The sequence below is a fragment of the Drosophila gunungcola genome, chromosome 3R, assembly GCF_025200985.1.
Source record: "Drosophila gunungcola strain Sukarami chromosome 3R, Dgunungcola_SK_2, whole genome shotgun sequence".
Classification (NCBI taxonomy): domain Eukaryota; kingdom Metazoa; phylum Arthropoda; class Insecta; order Diptera; family Drosophilidae; genus Drosophila; species Drosophila gunungcola.
In genome coordinates this window covers 8071030-8092558 of record NC_069139.1, presented here as the reverse complement: position 1 = coordinate 8092558, position 21529 = coordinate 8071030, and the positions used below count along the sequence as shown (strand labels likewise).

Here is a 21529-nt window from a genome sequence, read left to right as displayed (position 1 = left end):
TTATAAAAATACTAAGTACTGCAATCACGTGTCATCTCTAGCGGGCAGTGCCATCTCTAGCCTATTTCAGCATTGTTGCGATTTGTTTGCAATATCAATTGCATTTTATAATGTCTGCTGGAGTACAAGAGCGCCTGCAACTGAGCCGGACTCCGCTGGACACCTGGTCGAAGCGCGAGCAGCTCATCCTGGCGTCGGCGGTGTCCTGCAGCGGCGACCAGAACTGGATCTCGGTGAGTCGCACGCTGAGGGCAATTTGCGGCAATGGAAACGGCGGCGGCGGTCCCAGCAGCAACAACAACAGCAGCAATCGACCGGCGGATTGGTTCTCCCAGAAGAACTGTGCCGTCCAGTATGGCAATCTTCTGGAGAGCGTGGAGGCCACCAAGCGCAAGAAACGCAGCAGTGAGAGCAGCGCCGGAGTGTCCTCGCCGGCCACCGTGGAAACCCCCACAGAATTGCTGCTCCGCCGGCTGACGGAGGAGCGTCAGGCGGAGATCAAGGCGCAGATGCGCCACGATCAGGAGACCTACCGACGCATCCAGCGCGAGATCGATTCCCTGCAATCGGATGCAGTCACAGAGCAGGAACTGCAGGACATGTGGCTGGAGATCGAGAAGGAGCAGGAGACGCGGCGCATCGAGGAGATGAAGATGGAGAACCGCATGCGAGAGCGGGAGCAGCGCAAGAAGGACCTGGCGGGCAACTGGCGGAACAGCAGTCCCGCTGCAAGGCGCTCCAACCAAGCCACAGACACCACATCCGTGGACATGGACGTGGAGGATATCAATGGCAGTGGCAATGTCAACAAGCAGCAGGCTGCCGCTCCTTCGCCTCTTCTCACATCCCTGCTGAAATCCCCCACAGGCAATGCTCCTGTCACACCAATTAGTGGCGGTGGAGGAGCAGCTGCATCAGCAACTGGCAGCGTGGCCAGGGCTACGGCACCCACCATTACATCCTTGCTGACCAGCGGCCCCAGTTCGACCGTTTCTAATCAGCCAGCCATCACCATGAAGAGTCCCACGGACGCTGCCTTCATGTCGCGACCCATTAGTGGCCCTCCAGCCAGTGAGGCACTTGCGCCGAATACGCCCGCGTTGGAACGTCCGTCGCAGGCGGCACCTACGCTATCCATGCTGCTGGAGAAGAACAAGGCAGCTGCCAGGGCCAACGAAGGCGGAAGCTTAATAAAAACCGAGGGTGCGGAAGGCCAGGAGCAGACAGTTGTAAATGACACCACATCGGCGGCCACTGGAACAGCAGATTCCGATGAGGCTGATGCCAACGACGATCAGTTGCTGGAGGTATTTCCAAACATTGACGAAATAATCGATGACATCGACATAGACATGGCCAGTGTCATCGATGATGAGATCCTAAAAGATGTGGACGATGTGGTGGCCTCGCCTTCGAACGATAAAGCCGAAGTCATTGACTTCGAGGACAAATTGGATGCACTGAAGCGGGAGCAGAGTAAGAGTTCACCAGCCAGCGATAAACCGAAGTCTGTGGAATTGGTGATTGGTTCCAGTGACGACTCAAATGACAATATTCCCTTGGCTGCTGTGGCCTCGCAGGAGAGCAAAGATCGTGGCCAATCGGGAGGTGAATCTACTCGGGGCACAGATGATGCCGAGTCGGAACCTTTGACCAGCGAGGTGGCCGTGGAAGAGATTGGTGAGACCATAACCATCATCAGCACTTCCAGTGAGGACACTGCTGGATCGCCACCAACCAAAGTTGATGAGGAATTGGCCATAGATTCTCTTGCAAAGAAGGAGGAAGCCAAGGAGGAGCAATCCGAACAAGACATAAACTCGGAAAGCAAAGAAAAGGCTGGAGATGGAGCTCTAGAACCGAAAGCTATGGACCACCAAGCCACAGCAGAAGCACAAAGCAAAGCCAACAAGGAGAATGCTGAGAAACCTTTCACAAGCGAGGAGAAGGTTGCCACTCCCTCAACACCTGTATCCGCTCCTGTTCCCGGATCGCTACACGATACGGATGAGGAGTCTTCTTCGTTAACAGACAGCGGCAGGCAGGAGGAACAATCGAGGAGTGCAAAAGCTAAGCAGATAACAGCGAAGTCGGCTCCAGATGAATCCAAGTCGGAACTGGAGTTGAGTGGAACACCTCAACCTCCCTCAGCGCCAGCTCGTACTCCACTGCTACGCAAGCTTCCACATCGAGATCGTTCGGAAAGTCCAATGGTAGATGATGATGCCACTACGGCCAGCGATCATTCCACAGCAAGATCCACCCGTCGCAGATGTTCCTCCACGCCCGTAATCGACAGCATACCCAACTCACCCGCCTCCAGCGAACACACGGATGATCGGCGAGAAACGCGAGCCGCCTCCAAGAAGCTCTTTCTGTCTATTTATGCCATGTTGCAGGATAGTAAGCATGCAGCTCCATTTAAGCGTCCCTTTCATGACGAGCACGCCCAGCGGCACGCGGATCTTTGCCTGCGACCCATGGATTTCCCGACCATCAAGCGAAACATCGACTCCGGATTTATTCGCAGCTTAAGCGAGCTACACAGGGATGTCCTGCTAATGGCGCACAATGTTCTGGTGGCCTACAAACCCCACACAAATCAGCACAAGACGGCGCGTTTATTCGTGCAGGACTGTCAGGCGATCAAGGAATTCTCACAAATCCCAGACACGCAGGTGGTAGGAATCACAGCCACGCCGACGAGCAATGCTGGAAGCTCCCGAGCGGAGAAGTCAAGCGGAAGCAAGGCTAGGAGTGGTTCACGAAAGAGCCAAAGGCATCACTAGACTTAAGATCAAGTAACTTGATAAACTTAAAGGTTACAAGATTCCTCTAACCGCAGCACAATTTATAAGTATTTGTATATTTAATTGACTTATTCACAGGGTTTTCTACTAGCAAAAACATTTCATTTAGGTACTTTGTAACTAACTCACAAACTATCATCAACAATAAACATCAATCGAAGAATATGAGGTTCTGTAAGCGTCGAGATCTGGACGAGTGGCAGATGGAGCGTCGCTGGGGGCAGTAAAATTTCTTCAGGCACCTGGACAGTCGCAGGTCGCATTGGCAGAGGCGGGCGGCACACGAATCGGGGCCACCGAACTCACCATGGTCCACGGCACACAGCGGCTTACCCCGGTAGCATTTCCAGATGTAAGGCACAAAGTATTCCAGATAGGAGATGCAGTTGCTCTGGCCGTAACACTTGTCGTGGACACGACAACAGCGATCGATGCCATCGGCGGGAACTCCGTGGCCACCGAATCCACAATAACAGCCGTAGCCCTTGTAGATCAACGGATCGCAGCCCGTGGAGCACTTGATCATGGAGTAAAGCCGAGTGACATCCCTCTTCCCGCGATCGCCCTCTGGCTGCAGTTCCTGCTCCCGACTGCTGTCGTTGTTGAAGCTCCACTTCATGGAATAACCGAACGGATCGTTTACCCTTGCTATGTACACATTTTGACCATTCATCAGGTCCTCCACTTCCGCCGGTCTACCAGTTGTGGATGTTATCACGCGAATGTCCGTCACCCGGCCATCGAAATGGTGCTTCTTAAAGTCCAGATTTATTTCATCGCGTGGATACGAGTTCTGCCAACTGATCGGCGGGGGAGAGTCCCTGCGAATTAACTTAAAGCGTAAGCGTTATGTTGTTTTTCCTTGGATGGGTTTGTTAAGCATGAGTAACAAATTCGTATTAACATTAATATTTCAGGTAAATAAGCGCTCTTTACAGTAATTTTGAATTTCCAAAAAAAAATGAATTTAAATAAACAAATTTTAATCAAAAACCTAATTTTCAAAATTTTTGTATATATACTTGCTAAAGTGCAGCTTTTGAATTTATGATATTTTTACTAAGACTTTTACAAAAAAAAGACCATAAAATATTTACAAACATGTGTTCTTAATTTTATTTGCAGCTGTTTTTTTTTTTAAATAGCCAAGCAGTAAAAAATCTCAACTTTTGAGTTAATGATGCAGAAAGCCTAACGTGACTTTTTTAATGTACACAAGTGAAAATAATTGATTAAATCATGAAATAGAAGCGATATTTACCTAATTAATTAAGTTGATATATTTGTAGATGATGATTTTTAATTACAGATTTGCAAATTTATTTGGGTCAACATCTAGACCTAATTTTGTACCAAACACCATGGATGTCTTACGCACTTGTGGTTCTGCTCCAGCCAGGGAACTGGAGGCTTCAGCTCCCCCGTCCAACCATCCAGACCCATCTGCTGCCAGTCCAGTTGCGGTGAGATAGCCAGACTGGTCTTCACGCTCGTTTCCGGTGAAATTGTCGTGGGTGAATCAATGGCCGTGGCCAGTTGGCTGATATTGGGAAAGATTGGTTCCACGAAATCGGATCGCTGCATTGTTAACAGCTCGAAATTAGCCTCACCGACGATCGATTGTCTGGGCATTTTGAAGACAAACGAGGGATTCGCACTGCGCATGCTCGCCCCGTACATTTCCGGTATTATGTGATTCAGTAGCTCCGTGTCGTTGGTGACGCCTCTGAAGGCGCTCCTAATGTCTTCAATCACCGTGACATTTGCCACAGCATTGGCCTGGCCATCGAGCCGCATGGCGGCCATCACCAGCCCCATTATCCACAACATGTTGGAGTTTGAATCCAGGAACTGATGTTGCGTTACTTGGTCACCACTCCGCTCACACCACCGATCCCAACCGCTCGCCTCGAGTGGCTATCGAAAATTGAAGCTGGCATGACTTGGCTTGGCTTGGCTCCGCTCGGCTTGGGGAAATGCGGTAGTTGGAATTGGCCTGGACGGCCGACAGCGCCAAGTACACCGGTATAAATGGCTCAAAAGCGTGTTAATAGCAAAATAGCCGCTCAAAACGAACAGTAAGAGCAGCGAAAACAGCAACAATAACAATGACCAGGCAAGACAATTTTGGCAGAATTGGTGCAAATACACAAAGAACAATTATATTGCAAATATGTTAGGAATTATTTCAAGTTCAAATTTAGTTTAGAATTCTAGCTAGTAAAATAGCTTTTTAAAAAATATTTATAAGTAATTTTCTCACCCAAAAAATTGTTCTAACGTTTATTGTTATTTTGAAAGAGATTTCGCTAGCCTGATTTTAGAGTTGATTTTACAATTTTCACATTTTTTCATACAACATTGAAATAAATTTGGCTTTTTGTAAAATATTGAGCATGTTAAATTTGATGTTTTATTATTACTTTATAAATTGTTACAAACATTATTTTTAAATAAACTTAAACAAATAAGACAAACTACATATTATTTTAAATGTATTTATCATATTTGTTGAAAAATGTAGGTAGCATTTTCTTTGAGTGTCCTATTCCCAAAAATAAATCAATTAAGGTGGTACGGGGCTGGTGGGTGGTCAAACGGTGGCACAAATTCGATGCCACTTGAAGCGTGGTCATTTACCCATTTTGTAGACCGAGAGTTAAGGCGAAGGTCGAGCCCTAGAAGCCGTCGAATCCGGTGCAGTCGTAAGCAGTTCATGGTCAACTTTTAGGTAGCTTTAATTGTAACAATTTAGACTGCGTCTGCGTGACTTGACTGCTTTCCCACCTGCAAAATTGTGTGTGCAAAACAAAACCGACAATGTGGATAAAATATATCCACTCGTGTGCATGGAGATTGTATGGTCATGCGAAGTAACTAAGCCAACTAAACCACTGCCGACTGGCAATTGCACATCCACATGGGTAATTTATAGTGCCCGTACCCGCCTTCTTGTTACGTTGGCCCCACTGGGTGGTTTTCGGTGGTCCAGTGGCTCAGTGGTTCAGTGGGGCTCAGTGCGCGCGAAAGGAAAAGCCAAAGCAAACAAGTCAATTGCAGTTGTAAGCACTTGGAGCACATTTAGCGTTTAATTAATGCTGCCATTGTGGGTGAATTTAGGCACTCTAATCGCAGGCCCACGCAATTGCTCATTCATATTTATGAGTGGGCACTACTAATTATCACTTTTCTACTCTCGATAGAAGTGCATAATATTTAAATTATACATTTGCATATGCCCAATGTGGAGCCACGCCCATCTATGCCCTTATTTACGTTAACAGACATTACGGTACTGTATAATTATAATTATTTCAGATATGCATTGTAAAGCTTGTAAAAATAAAATTCAAAAGGCCTTTTTCTAAATTACATTTATTTTATTAAAAGTTATACCAAGAAATTCTACAAAAGCCCATCAGTGTCTTTATTTTGGATGCTCTGGAAATACAAATTTGATAGCTAATAAATATTAAAGCCCTTGTTTGGACTGTTATTTTTGGCCAAAAATGTATTTAAAAATGTACTCGATTTAATTCGTCGACCTTATTCGATTGGTGCTCGTTGGCAACTATCGATAGCGGAACCATCACTAGCACGACCGCCATCGATTATTTCTTTTGCATCCCTAGTCGTCCGCTCCAATATAATTTCACTCGACTTGTTAAATGAAAAAAACCACCTTAAGTTGGGACTAATTGGACAAGGAGAAGGCGCAAATTGGCCTAAAATACGGGCCAAAAGATAAAAACCGATAAATGGCTGAAAACCTGGCAGCTGTGCGTGGAAAAAAGTGAAAAGTGCTGCTAGCGAGTACCGTTTGTGTGTGTGTGCGTGCGTATGTGTGTGCGTGTCTTACGTTGCAAACAAAATTTCTTTACAATTTTTTTTGCATTTGATCGGCGGCTCAAGCGGCGTTCTATAACTTTTCCCCCGATCCGTGGCAGCATTGTAAAGCGCAGCATTGCCTACAAATGTTGCTCCCCCGATATGTGAGTGTTTTTTTTTTATCCGGGGGTCCAGACCCTAGAAATCAGCAAACTAATTAACCGACTTTAACCCACGGCCGTGCATAAATTTTCGACACATTTATAACTGTTTACCTAGTGCGACTTTCGGGGTCACCGATTTTAAAAATCTGTCATCCGTAATTCCCAGTGACCTTCATCCGAGCAGCAACAAAATCAATAATAATATAGTTTACTTTGCATTTGGGCTACCCACCACCCACCATCCACCACCCCCTTTGCGTTTTTACATAATTATGACCAAGTTCACGGGTTCATGTCTATATCAATTCAATTGGTTTTTGATTGGCTGCAGCAACGAGCTTGGGATTATGACATAAATAGTAACTTGGTTGATTGGATGACACCGCATGTGATCGGGCGAAAGGTGCTCCCCACGTATCGAAAAAAATCAGAGAAAACAGCTGACCGAGGCTGAATTGAAAAGCTTTTTGGGGGCAAGCTTTGAAAGTTATTAGCTGGAGAAGATGGCACAGATACTACTGATACTAAATCCCCCCTTGAACTTCGGTATTTACCTGGCTATGAATCACTACTTGGGCTCCCACATGTGTAGATTAGTAATTGATTCCTATCAATTGCGGGCCCCTTATCGCCGGGAACCTGTTCTGATTGTGGCCAGTTGCCTATGAGTGCTCAACTCGATTGTTTCAACACCTCCATATATGTAGTATCTCTACCAACATGTCTAATGTTATTGGCATATTTTTCCTTTGTAGGATAATGAAAGATGCACGAATATGACGTAAATGAGCGCAAAGAGGAACCAGCCAGTCTTCCACCAAATCAAAACGTCACCAGCAACGGCGAGGATAACCGGCAAGATCTGCAGGATTCACCCAGCAAGAACAGCCAACTCCTACAGAATCAGCCAAACCAGGAGCTGGAGCTACCAACTTCGCAACAGGAAAATAAAGAGCAACCAAATCGCCAGCAGGAGGTGCATCAGCAGGGTTCACACTGCCAGCCCCTTCAGGATCCGGCTGCAACTCAGCAACAGGATCAGCCAAACCAACAGCAGGAGGAGCACCTCCATCCACTGGTAGTTTTCAATCAGGTGCCTACCAGCCAGCCTATTCTAATTGAGGACTCGCCAAAGAGTTCGCCAGTAAAGAAGCGACAGCGTCGCGTTTATGTCGCCGACTCCTCGCGCTGCTCCAGTCTACGTTCTCGTCGAGAATCCACGACCAAGGATCCCGTCGAAGTTGTTGACCTGAAGCAACCGGAAGTCGTTCCAGCACCTGCGCCGGTTCAGGCGCCTTCGCCCACACCCACAGAGACCACTGAATACATACCACTAGGTAGGAATAAATAGTAGAACCAACTGAGAATCGCCAGACAGGTTCCACTTTGACCATGCCAGAGATCAGCACATGTTAACTACAAGTAATGTGATAAGTGAGGCTATTAAATTATATAACTCCACTGTGGTTACGTTTGCACAGATAACTCTTTTCATTATCAGAAAACTGATTAAACTAATCTGTTTTATGAACGCCACGATTTTCAATTCCAGTCTTTTTCTTGGAATTTAATTTGATAACATTTTTCTTTTTTAAATAACATACAAAATGTACAACTAAAATAACTTTGTTAAATTTTGTAAAATGTGTAATTTTAAATACAATTTAGCGTATAGTTATTTTATTTTACACCAACGATTCTCAGGTGTTTAAAATTAAACATATTGTGAGCCTTGCTAATAAAAAACATTCTTTCTTGCAGACCAATTTAAGGCGGAGTTTTGGAACTGTATTGAGGAGGTACTGGAGACAAAGCCCGCTGGCAGGAAGCGACGCGTCGCCGGAGGACCCAAACGGACGCGCGGTAACAAGCTCCTGAGAGAGATCGAGATCCAATCACCGGAAACGGCGGCCGCAATTGCGGCAGCGCAGGCTGAACTCAACGCCGTCGGAAAGTCGGGAGCAGCAGAATCGCGGGTCAGCCGCAAAAGAACCAACACGATGTCGCTGTACGATCGACGATTCCAGACGACCACTGATGAGCGTCGCGTTGCGAACGGATACGGTGGAAATGGTGGGCGATCGGGCTCCGGTTCCGCAACCAACGAGATCGAGTCCCAGGACCTGCAGAGCCACCAGTACTATGGGCCCAACGGAGGCAGCAATGCGACGGGATCGGGAGCGGGCATAAACGGCAGCGCGGCGGCCCTTAATCAGACCCCATCGATGGGCACGCTCTGCAACATTGGGAACAGCTGCTATCTGAATTCCGTGGTATACACCCTACGTTTTGCTCCGCACTTTTTGCACAGCCTGCACCATTTGATCCAGGACTTGAATGTGGTGCAGCAGACCATTGTGCGTCAGCAGACGGCTAGGTCAGCATCTTTGGGTCGAAATGTGAGCGCCGCCCAGTTGGAGCATGCGCGCAGCTGGAGCAGCAAGGATCTGGCCACTAGTGCGGATCAGTACAGTGGCTTGAACGGCGGAGTCAGTAGCGGAAGTGGCAGTGGCAGCACTTCCAGCAAGACGACGCATCAGTCGGTGACGGAGAAACTCCACGAGCTGTATAACAACCTGCACGGCAACGAGATGGCCGACTCTACGGAGCCCTACCATGCGGACACGCTGCTGCACGCCATCCAGGACGTGAATGCCACCTTTGAGGGAAACCAACAGCAAGACGCACACGAGTTCCTCATGTGCGTGCTGAACTGCATCCGCGAAACGAACCAGTCGCTGATCAAGGCCATTGGCGAGTGTCCCGAGGTCATTGCAAATGGGTGAGTGTCTCATTTGGAGTCCTGTTTTCTGAAATAAATGAAAATATTTTCTCTATCTCTACAGCTACATAGCCAATCCAGACGATGTTGAAACCGGGGAGGCCCAGGATCGAACCGATTCCGCTGCGTCACAAAACCTGAGCTCTGGCAATGGATCGCTGGCATCTAGTCAAATAACCACGACCAAAACGTCGTTCTTCTCTCGCAAATCAAAAAGAAAAGACGAGGTCAAGTCATCCAAATCGACGCGCGTTCAGTCGCCCCTGAAGGACAATAGTCCCACGGCGGGCGGGATATCCGGAGCGGGCACGGCCCACGCCACCGCCAACAGCCTGTTCTACCTGAACACAGTTGATCTCAGCGGCGCCAGCAGTAGCACCAGCGTAAGCGGAAGTGTCAGTGGCAGTGGTATTATACCCACCAGCGTTGCATTGCCAACTTTACCGGCGCCGCAGGCTACAAAGTACTCCAGCGACGACGAGATGAACTCCGCCACCATGCTGAAGGACAAGATGCGACTGGAGGAGCGGATACGTGAGCTGAACCTGAACTTCTTCAGCTCCGACTTCGAGGGCATTGTGGTGCTGACCACCAAGTGTCTTAGCTGCGAGACGATCACGCGGCAAAAGCAGGGCATGCTCGACATTTCTGTGCCGGTGCCGATCTCAGGGTACGACAATGCCGATCTGCAGGACAAACCCAGCACCTACATACAAGTGAGTTGGCTCAAAAAAACGAGTATGAAGCGACTTAACTCATTAACCTTGGAATTTCAGAACTCGTGCATCACCAAGGAGTATTTTCGCGGCGAGAACAAGTACAGCTGCAACCAGTGCACCGGCTACACCGAGGCCATTCGATCCATCTCGTACGAGGTGCTGCCCCGGCTGCTGGTCATCCAGCTGAATCGCTTTTCGGGTGGCATGGAGAAGGTGAGTACGTACGTGCCCACCACCTTCACCCTGCCCTGCTTCTGCGCCACCTGCTGTGAGCTAAGCGAGGGCAACAAACTGCACGTCTACAAGCTGTACAGCGTGATCACCCATGTGGGAGCCACCCTAACGGTGGGACACTACATCGCCTACACGTGCTTCTTGGATTTGGCCAGCGACTATGTGAATTGTCCGAAGGACAGGAGAAACACGATGACCAATTCGCAAACGATGGCTTCGCAGGCGGTGGCCTCAAATGAGAATGCAGCTCCAAACAACGGAAGCAGTTCCGTGGCCAGCACTCCAGTCATTGCAGCCGCCTCGGCATTGGCTTCGTCGGGAAACATTTTGATGAAGAAGATGAAGTTCGGACGCAGCAAGGCCTCTAGCAGCGGGGATATGAGCAAGAACGTTAAGCAGGTGAATGGGACCAGCAGCAAGAACATCACCAATGGGATCGGAAAGCTGAGCATGAACACCACCTGTCAGGGGGTGAACTGCTGTGCCATGAGGCTCTGCTGTAGCCAGCAGACGAGCAGCAGCAGCAACTCGGCCAGTTGCAGTGATTTTAGCGAGGAGTCCCTGCAAAACGGCAGCAACAGCAATCTCAGCTTTGGCGGATCGGGCAGCACCTCCTATCCCACGGGTTACGGGAGCACGGGACGCGGTGGTGTCAGAGCAAACTACGCGCACGGCGGCACAGATCCCATTTGGTACATGTGCGACGATGACAAGATCAAGGCCATGACCCAGCGGGAATTCGAGGAGCTGCTGTCTCCCACTCGGAAGATAACAATAACACCCTACTTGCTCTTCTACGCACGCTTCGATCTTCAGCCGCCGAAGGCCACGCCGCCGAAGCCGGGAACATCCTCAACCCCCCCGCCACCATCGTCGGCACAGAGCTCCTGGTCGAATGACAACGTGCCCAGCAGTTCGCACAAGATTTGAGGTTGTCCCAAGTCGCAGAGATGCAGTGGCAAACGAGGCAAGTGAAATTAGTTGACGGAAAGGTACTCTTGTCTGTCAATCCTCACTTCCCTCGCCTTTTATCGGCGTACTGATCGAATTGGAGATGTCTCTAGCCTAGCATAATAAGCAAAATAAGAAGTCTGTTTGTTAAACAATGTAATCGTAAGTGTATTTAAGACCGAAAGTAATGCAAAAATTGAATGCCAAGATCAAATGCATCGATTGGGCTCACTGTTCAACAGACTGTTTGATCGATGCAAATGATTTTGGCATTTAATTATTGTATTCTTGTCGTTATTAAATAAGGGCCAACTCCCTTTGGCTCCCTTTTTCCCATATTCGAAGATCATACATTTTTTTGTTTGTTTTAATTAGTAGCAATCAGTACAGTCTGTTTAATCGATGCATTTGATTTTGGCATTCAATAATTGTATCCTTATCGTTATTAAATAAACTTACCGGAAGCGTCACATTGAAAACACGAATTTAAAACGTTGAGATTGTTTGCTCCATTGAATGTAACTGACATCTATCCCGCATAACGTTTTCGATATACTCGTACATAAATTTAAAGCGAAAGCAATAAAATTAACAAATCTTTGATTCGAAATAGTCGAGTGCATGGCAGAGCAAGCGAGTGTTGTAATAATAGTTATTATTATTATTATTATTAGTAATGAATAATCACAAATATTCTCATAGGACATACAATCCCAGTTACAGTGGCAGTAGCGGTTGAAAATCTGTAATAATTACAGCAAATTACATCCGATATACAAATAGTAACTGGAATGGTTTATTGTAAACAATGAGCTATACCCACGCAAACACACAAATATATACGAAGTGTTGAATAGTTGTTAAACTCATGACACACCTCAAAAGTGAAATGTAATTGATTGAATCGAAAGTGGCGGACAACACACACTTCAAGCGAACAACTGAGAATTGTTATGAAATTGATTGCATAGTTTATAGAAACGTTTTCATATGACAAGCTGCGACATAACTTCATTCACTCACAAACACACACGATCGTAATGTAATATTGATAAATAATATCTGTAATAAAATTAAAATATCTGTAACAATTGTAATAGCACACAACTTACGCAATATTTTTTAGTGGATTAGCCTGAGTTTATCCATGCATTACTGACTCTAGTTAAGTTCTGTTCGATTTATTTTCCAAGAGCGCTGCTATAGTGATATTAACATTTACAGAGCAAAGATTTGTGTACATTGTAATGTGTAAAGTTTACATTTAACAATTAAAAATAACATTAACACTGAGCAACATAAAAACCGCAGTGCAGCAGTTCAATGCGACACATAAATTTGATTATGAAGCGGCTCCATCGAAGCGAGAACCGTTTGATTCCAATTATATTTATGTTTATTATTGATTAGCATTATAGAACATGCTTATCTAAATATACGATATATACAACATACACACATTCATATTGTAAACCTTAATCTAAACTGGCTGGCTCATATAGCTGGGGTATGTTTGACTACGAAATGGTTTGAACATGGCTGTATAAGATAATGATTATTTATCAAACCTTTCCTATATACAAAAATTTGTTTACTGACGAACAGGAACTTTTAATATTTGTTTGATGGCACCTGTGAATGAATGATAGTTTCGTTCCTTCCACTGCACATTGGTGAGCATTATCTCCAGGGTCTGTTGGATAGCCTGATCCATTCCCTTCAGTGACTCCTGCGAACTGGCAACAAAGTCCTTGAACTCATTGTATTCTCTGCGATTGGAGACCTGTTCGTAGAGTGGCGGCAAAAGTCGCGACATGGTCTTGGATAAAGGATAATAGCTGAAAAAAACATTAAAAATAAAAGTTAAAAACTCATTTCTAATCTTTTTAACCATTACTCACAACTTGTAGATAGTGTCGACGTTGTCCATGAAGTACTTCTTGGCCAGCAGGAAGCCTACCTCGTTGTAGGCCACCGACTGGAATGCCCACGCCGAATCGTGCTTCCGAACGTCCGCCCTTGGGTCGAAGACCATCTCCAGAGATCGCTGCAGCAGCCACACCTCCCGCGAACAAGCCAGAGCATCCATAATGGTCAGCTTTTCGGAAGCCACATTCGACTTCAGGTACCGCTCATACAGAAACTCCCAATCCCCATCGGATCCATGTTTAATTGCGGCGCAATAAACAGGGCTTCGAACATCAATGGGCACCGGGTTTTTCTCGTCAGGATTGGCCTCCGATCGCCAGTTGCGGAAGTAGGCCAAAGCCTGGGCCACACAATCGGACACATGGTAGCTGCATGCCCAAGTCGCCACCGTCGTCTTCAGCAGAATGTCATCCTGCTTTTGGATCGATGTATATGTGTCGTTAATGCCGTTCATATCCTCGTAAATCGGGGCGATCAGTTTCTTTATGAAGCGCTGCAGGCAAGGGAATTTTATAATTTTACAATTCTAATGCAAGAAATATTTCACCTTGAAAAACTGAAAGTTAGGTGTTGGCCGAATAATGCGACCCAAATGCGTTAAATGGTCGAAGGCCGATCTCCAAGGTAGGAGCTGCCTCTCTCCTTGCAGATAGTTGATCACTCGCAACGCGATCTCGTAATCCTGCTCACCAGTCCAGGCGAAATACAGGACATCGTCTACAAGCTGGGCCCTATTGACCACATGGATGCTCTGGAACTGCTCGCTGTTCAAAGTCTCTATCAAAAGCTTCCAGTTCTGGGCATCGTAGTTGACCTTGTAAGGCGACGATAGCTGGTTGTTAAAGATCACCCAATGATTGGGATCAGGCAGATCCTGAATAGTCGTCGGAAGGCTTTCGCCCGACTGGCTGCACTCCATCCACGCCTTGGGAAACGTGTTGTTGAAATCCTTCTCCTGCTGGGTGGTGTAGCTCAGTGGCACCCACCAACATCCGCCGCGGTGTACCCTAGAAATATCAGTATTGAGGAGGTAGCGCTCCTGACTAAGATTCGCCGTCCTGGTCGTATAGTCACGCGTTACAGTGATCACTGGGTAGCTGCAATATTAAAAGGTTGCTATCCTTGAAATTATATTGCTTTAGAAACTATAATTTACCCGGTTTGCAGAGTCCACGAGTCCATGATGGTCTTGATGTCAAAGTTCTTTGGCAGAGCTCCATTTTTGTGGGCATCTTGGGTAAGTGACTCCCACAGATTATCCTGTTCGGCGTTCTTATAAGCATACCTTTCTAGATAGGATTTCAAACCGGAGCGGAAAGATTCCTCCCCCAGGAACAAGTGCATCATGCGAAGCACAGATGATCCTTTCTCATAAGAAATTGCATCAAAGCTCTCAAATACCTGTGAAACCATTTCTATTGGTCTCGAAATGGGATGACTGCTTTCCAAGGAGTCCTTTCGAAAAATAGTTAGCAGGTTGGACAACGACTCTAGCTGCATGGAACGCCACTCTGAATGAATGTTTTCCACGCCCAGGCTGGCCACATAAGTGGCGAATCCCTCGTTCAGCCAGAGATCAGTCCACCACTTCATAGTCACTAAGTTGCCAAACCACTGGTGTGCCAACTCATGAGCTACTACGTTGGATAGGTGTTGTTTGTCCTCCAGCGAGGAAACCGCATCGGAGTACAGGAGTGCAGTCTCTCTGTACGTTACCAGACCCCAATTCTCCATAGCACCAGCGTTAAAGTCTGGAACTGCTATCTGATCGACCTTAGGAAGCGGAAACCTAATGCCGAACAACTGTTCGTAATATTGAAGTACTTTGGGTCCAAACTCTGCGGCATAGTCACACTGATCGATGGCATTGGGCCTAGCCCAGGTCCTGAAAACAGGGCCATTTGGCAGAGTAGAAGGCTTGTGGGAGAAATCGTTAACGGAATATGCAACCAGGTAAGTGGGCATTGGCAATGACTCTTGGAATTCCGTCCAAATGTATTCCGTCAGGTATTCACTATTAGATATTAGATTAAAGTTACGATAGTATAAGAGTTATAAAACTTTTTTACTTACTGTGGCTTTGTTTCCTTGGCGGGCATATTGCTGAGACCTGTGAACTTCTTGTGATATCCCAATGTGATCACGAATGGTGCCTTATAGCCGGGCTCATCGAAGCAGGGGAATGCCAATCGAGCCGAAGCTGGTTCAAATTGGGTAATGGAAATCCATCTAAAAGAGATCACAGTAAAAAAAAGGATACATTTCTTTATAAAATCTACCCACCTCGTCTCATTTGCTTCAGGATCCAAGTAGGAGCTTCTGTAATATCCCTCCAGTTGTCGGTTTAGTTTGGCGGAAAAGATCAAATTCAGCTCATAGGCATGGCCAGCTAAGAGTTCTTGGCAGGTGTTGAGAATATAGAAGTCGTGGGTGGGATTCACCTCGGTGGAGTTCACACAGTTATCAGAGTTTCTCTCTCCGCTGAGTTGACGAAGAGTTATCTGGGACTCATCGATCGCCAGATCCCTCGAGTGAAGTGTTATATTCTTGGTGTTCTGCAGGGCTTTAATTACGATTCTCACACTGCCACTGAATCGGAGATCCTTTGGATTTTCCAGACGCGTTAAGATGCTTAAGTCATACTTCTGGGGTCGAAGGGCAGTTGGCAGGCGATAATGGTTATAGTTGGAGCTAGCCTTTGCTAAACCTATGCCAAGGGTTACCAAAAACAACAGAAACCACTTCATGGTTTATCTGTGAAAAGAAAAAAAAAACTATATTCTAAAGAGGTGGGTTTTGAAAAGCCAAAGAAAAGTAATTCTTGATAAAGTAATTTAATATTTTATATGCAACCAAAAAATGTTTATCTTTATTTGACACTTTTTGTAAGTTATAATTCGAATTCCATATTGATTTAATTAAATTTGAGTGAGAATTGAATATTTAATTTATTTTATAAAACAAGTTTGTCTTAAGTTACCAAAAACTTTAAGAACACGAATATCATTAAACACGGGGGTGCGGTCACTGAACTTAACGGTTAGTATCTAAGGAAAATAAAAATTCTCAAAAACATGATCATTTAAATAAAGCTAGTCACTAAATGTAGATGATAATATTATGAACTTACAAAGTATCACAGTTTTATGATTAATACGATTTGTTATTTTTTTAAACAATTATTTAAGTATACCATACGTCTGAACTCAACGGAGGACGAAGTCCGAATGCAGCAAGTTCGACGATCAATGCGAGATTAATATTTTCTGAGAGCGTGGCTTGAAGAGAGAAAAAATAGATTAGCTCACAGTGAATCACAGCCCGGCACAGCACAGGTTCTCTGAATTAATTATAGGGATTACTTGGCGTATGCGTAATTTTTATTCTCTGCTTTAAGTATTAACACACATACAATTTAGGAAAAAGCTTTTATAAAACTAAATAAAATTACGCGAATATAATTAACGAATATTATTTTATACAATAATTTGGACTCATTTTTCTAAATCGCCATTTTAATAATTTCGATTAAATACAAAGTTGGCTACATTAAAATCTTAGTTTTAAGATTAATTTTAATTCCACCTCTGATTACCTAATACGTTAAGTTCAACGACCTCTTTGATAACCTAAATGTTAATAATTTTGCACATAACACGAACAAGTTTTTGCTATTCACCCAAGTCATATTTAAAAGCTACGATAAGTATGTAATTATTTTTTACATTTACGTTGATATGTATTTTATTCGAACTATTAAGTTTTGTAATCCATAAATACTAAAAGATACTCTTTTGTAAGACTCTGACCAATAGGTAGACTAGAAAATCTACAGAACTTGCTGAAGAGCACTGGTGAACTGGTCATAGTTTCGCTCCTTCCATTGCACATTGGTCAGCATTATTTCCAAGTTCTGATGGATTGCCTGATCCATATTCTTAAACTGTTCCTGTGAATTGGCGATAAAGCTCTTAAACTCATTGTAGTCTTTCCGGGAAAAGACTTGATCGGAAAGCGGCGGTAGAAGTTCAGACATAGTCTCAACCTGGGGATGATAGCTGGAAAAAAAATATATATTTACTAAAATTAATGATAAAACTAAACTTGAACTTACAATTTGGAGATGAAGTCCACGTTGTCCATAAGGTACTTCTTGGCCAGTAGAAAGCCTACCGGATTGGAGGCAATTGACTGGAAAACAGAAGCCGAATCCTGCTTTCGAATGTCTCCTTTAGAGTCGAATATCTTCTCCAGATAACGCTGCAGCACCCACACCTCCTGCGAACAGGCCAGAGCATCCATAATGGTCTGCTTTTCGGCCGCCACATTCGACTTCAGGTACCGCGCCCACAGAAACTCCCAGTCCTCATCGCTGCCATGTTCAATGGAAGTGCTGTACACAATGCTACGAACGCCAAGGGGAACTGGGTTGTCCTCATCGGGATTAGCCACAGATCGCCAGTTGCGGAAGTATGCCAAGGCCTGGGGTACACAGTCGGAAACCTCAAACCAGCAAGCCCAGTTTGCCACTGTCGTCTTTAGGAGAATATCATCCTGCTTTTGGTTTTGGCAATCTGTATTATTGATGCCCCTCAGTTGCTCATATACTGGGGTGATCAGCTTTGCTATCAAGGTCTGGAAATAAATGGTTTCATTTGAGTGAAAACACAATTTAATCAAATTACCTTAAAGAACTTAAAGTTCGAAGTCTGACGATAAATGACACTTAGAATCTGTAGATGCTCTAGGGCTGACCTCCAAGGCAGAAGCTCCCGCTCTCTCTGCAAATAGTTCATCATTTGCAGTGCAACGTGGTAGTTCTGATCTCCAGTCCATGCGAAGAACATGACATCGTCTAAAAGTTGAGCCCTATTGACCACGTGAATGGTCTGGAACTCTTCACTATTCAGAGTCTGAATGAGAAGTTTCCAGTTCTGGGCATCGTAGTTGACCTTATACGGTGATGACAGCTGGTTGTTGAAGATTACCCACTGATCGGGTCCTGGAAGGCCATGAATAGTCTTGGGCAGGCTTTCCCCATTGTCTCCGCACTCCATCCACGCCTTCGGGCTTGTGTTGTTAAAGTCCTTTTCCGCCTGGTTGGTATAGCTCAGTGGAACCCACCAACACTCACCGAGGTCAGCTCTGGATATATTGGTATTCAGGAGGTAGCGCTTTTGGCTGAGTTTCGCTGTCTTTGCCTCATAGTCACGGGTCACATTGATCACAGGATAGCTGAAAGATCAACAGTTGCTTAAATCGTAATTCTATTTCTATTGAAATTTTGACTTACCCGGTTTGCAGAGTCCACGAGTCCATTATAATCTTGATGTCGTAGTTCTTGGGCAAAGCATTATTTTTGTGGGCAGCTTGCGTAAGTGACTCCCAAAGATTATCCTGTTCGGCGTTCTTATAAGCATACATTTCTAGGTACGATTTCAGGCCAGAGCGGAATGAATCGTCTCCCAGGAACAAGTGCATCATGCGCAGCACTGAGGAGCCTTTCTCGTATGATATCTCATCGAAGCTTTCAGAAATCTGCGAAACCATTTCAATGGGTCTTGAAATAGGGTGACTGCTATACAGGGAGTCCTTTCGAAAAATCGTCAAAAGGTTGGAATGTGAATCCTTCTCTATTGAGCGCCACTCCGGATAAATGCTTTCCACGCCCAGGCTGGCCACATAAGTGGCGAATCCCTCGTTCAGCCAGAGATCAGTCCACCACTTCATAGTCACTAAGTTGCCAAACCACTGGTGTGCCAACTCATGAGCAACCACATTGGCGATTTCCTGTTTGTCCTCCAGCGCGGAGTAGTTAGCGGAATACAGAAGGGCACTCTCCGTGTAAACCACCAGACCCCAGTTCTCCATGGCACTCGCAATGAAGTCGGGCACAGCGATTTGATCGACCTTTAGAAGCGGGAACCTAATGCCAAACAACTGCTCATAGTACTTGAGTACTTTGGGTCCAAACTCTGCGGCATAGTCACACTGATCGATGGCATTGGGTCGTGCCCAAGTCCGGAAAAGAGTGCTGTTTTGCAGAGTAGAGGGTTTGTGGGAGAAATCGTTAACGGAAAATGCCACCAGGTAGGTGGACATTGGCAATGACTCTTGGAACTCGGTCCATACGTAATCAGCCAGATATTCACTATAGGAAATTACAGTAAAGTAATGATAGTATATATTTTTATATTCGCTTTTACTCACTGCGGCTTTGTTTCCTTGGCGGGCGTATTGCTGATACCTGTGAACATCTTGTGATATCCCAATGTGATCACGAATGGTGCCTTATAGCCGGGCTCATCGAAGCACGGGAAGGCCAAACGAGCCGAAGCTGGTTCAAAATGTGTAATGGAGATCCATCTGCATAAGGAAAACACTTCAAATAAACCACTGAACATTTTTTTAGGCGCATTTAGCCTACCTTGTCTCATTTGCCAGGGGATTCACGTAGGAGCTCAAATAGTAACCTTCAAGTTGGTCTGTTAACTTGGCGGAAAAGGTCAAATCCAGCTCATAGACTTGGCCAGCTAAGAGCTCTTCACAGGTGCTGAGAATATAAAAGTCGTGGGTGGTATTCAACTCCGTGGAGTTCACACAGTTATTAGACTTGCGATCACCGCTAATTTGTCGCAGAGTGATTTGAGTCTCATTGATCGTAAGTTTCTTCGAGTGAAGAGTTATGTTCTTCGTGTTCTGCTGAGCTTCAATTACGATTTTTACATGGCCGCTAAAGCGAAGATCATCGGGATTTTCCAGATGCGTTAAGATGCGCAAGTCGTACTTCTGTGGACGCAGAGCAGTCGGCAGTCGAAAATAGTCGTAGCTGGAACCGACCGATGTTAATCCTAGGCCAAGTGCCACCACAAATAACAGAAGCCTGTTCATTTCCTAATCCGGTTTTAAGATAATATGTTAATTACTTATTTAAATACAAATTTGTTTTAATTAGTAGAAATTTATCATCAATCCACTAAATGTTACCGTCAAACCTTTCTTTAGCTTAAAAAAAAGTAGCCTACAATCTTGGTGAAATAGAACATTAATATAAGCTGAGTTCAATAGAACTAGACGATAAGGCTAAGAAATGGATTCGAAGTGTTAAAAACTAAAGATTCCCTTTTATTTTAGCTTGCACTACATCATATAATTTCAAATTATTCTTATCACAAAGTAAACTTTAAAAATTGACAATTTGAGTGAAGTCAAATTAAATATTATAATGGCCATATAATTAGCATTTATTTTATTTCAATGAACTATGTCATTTAGTAAAAAATTAATTGTCTATCTCAGTTACTATAATAAATATAAATTATATAAATTATGTGGTAACATTTTTTACACCAAACACTTTTCTACAGAAATAGTTATAACTGCTTAACTCTGCTATTCACAAGCCAATTATTTTGTATTCCATGATGTTTTTTTTCCATATATTACAGCTCTAAAAAGTGTATTTCTCTTACCTCTAAACACTACGGAGAACGAAGACCGTATGCGGCAAAGTCGTCAATCGAACTGAATATAAAAGTGTTCTGAGCACGTCGTTTTTAGAGAGGAAAACACGAATGGAGATCAATTCAGAGTTTAGCGATTATTAAACAGCACCGAACCACTCGCCGACTGTCTGTCTACTTTGCGTATGCGCAATATTTAATCATCAATGAGGTGGTCAAAACATACTAATTATTTGGTGTTGCTGTAGAAATTAATTTAGATTGAAAAACAACACTCTATAAGTAAATTGAGCTCGTATTCTCTGAAATGGATTAAATACGTGCGTTGCTTAGAATAATCAACTGATAATATTCAGTTCCGTTTTACTCCCTAATAACTATATGAGTTCATAAGTTCAGCAACTTTGCTGATTGATAAGCTAAGTATTATTTGACATGATTTTGAACATAACGCATAAAAAATATATATTTTTATGGCTTTAAAATGCTGTTAGATGTTGTTTTAGTGATATTTCTTTTTAAGCAATTTATTTCACATTGGTAAGCATTACCTCCAGAGTCTGATTGTTAACCTGCTCCAAACCCTTCAAAAATTCTTGGTATAAATATAAAAAGATTGCAAATTTAGTTCAGAAACTTAAAATTTTAT

The 21529-nt window shown here is 44.6% G+C and overlaps 5 protein-coding genes across 6 annotated transcripts; 2 read left to right on the top strand and 3 right to left on the bottom strand.

Moving 5' to 3' along the window:
* Positions 1-27: 27 nt before the first annotated feature.
* On the top strand, positions 28-3056 carry LOC128257687 (bromodomain-containing protein 8). Its single transcript, XM_052988808.1, has 2 exons — positions 28-2857; positions 2920-3056. Exon 1 carries the CDS (start codon positions 111-113, stop codon positions 2787-2789), a length of 2679 nt encoding a protein of 892 aa, XP_052844768.1. The 5' UTR covers positions 28-110; the 3' UTR covers positions 2790-2857; positions 2920-3056.
* Positions 2962-5087, bottom strand: LOC128257768 (uncharacterized). The gene is made up of 2 exons (XM_052988963.1): positions 4189-5087; positions 2962-3631 (listed from the first exon to the last, which is right to left on the bottom strand). The coding sequence occupies exons 1-2, from the start codon at positions 4638-4640 to the stop codon at positions 2962-2964; spliced, it is 1122 nt and encodes a 373-aa protein (XP_052844923.1). The 5' UTR covers positions 4641-5087.
* A 1324-nt stretch (positions 5088-6411) lies between these two features.
* On the top strand, positions 6412-12794 carry LOC128257600 (ubiquitin carboxyl-terminal hydrolase 1). Of its 2 annotated transcripts, none has more exons than XM_052988684.1 (5): positions 6412-6589; positions 7558-8139; positions 8564-9584; positions 9649-10300; positions 10361-12794. In XM_052988684.1, exons 2-5 carry the CDS (start codon positions 7569-7571, stop codon positions 11465-11467), a joined length of 3351 nt encoding a protein of 1116 aa, XP_052844644.1. In that variant the 5' UTR covers positions 6412-6589; positions 7558-7568; the 3' UTR covers positions 11468-12794. The 2 variants fall into 2 exon arrangements, with proteins under 2 accessions (XP_052844644.1, XP_052844637.1); XM_052988677.1 differs by having other exon boundaries at positions 6412-6802.
* Positions 12795-13079: 285 nt separating this feature from the next.
* On the bottom strand, positions 13080-16649 carry LOC128257638 (aminopeptidase Ey-like). Its single transcript, XM_052988733.1, has 7 exons — positions 16548-16649; positions 15701-16171; positions 15491-15646; positions 14574-15431; positions 13965-14514; positions 13390-13910; positions 13080-13326 (listed from the first exon to the last, which is right to left on the bottom strand). The coding sequence occupies exons 2-7, from the start codon at positions 16162-16164 to the stop codon at positions 13080-13082; spliced, it is 2796 nt and encodes a 931-aa protein (XP_052844693.1). The 5' UTR covers positions 16165-16171; positions 16548-16649.
* Positions 16650-17113: 464 nt separating this feature from the next.
* Positions 17114-21207, bottom strand: LOC128257676 (aminopeptidase Ey-like). Its single transcript, XM_052988797.1, has 7 exons — positions 20890-21207; positions 19845-20311; positions 19628-19783; positions 18711-19568; positions 18103-18652; positions 17532-18052; positions 17114-17475 (listed from the first exon to the last, which is right to left on the bottom strand). Exons 2-7 carry the CDS (start codon positions 20306-20308, stop codon positions 17247-17249), a joined length of 2778 nt encoding a protein of 925 aa, XP_052844757.1. The 5' UTR covers positions 20309-20311; positions 20890-21207; the 3' UTR covers positions 17114-17246.
* Positions 21208-21529: the final 322 nt, after the last annotated feature.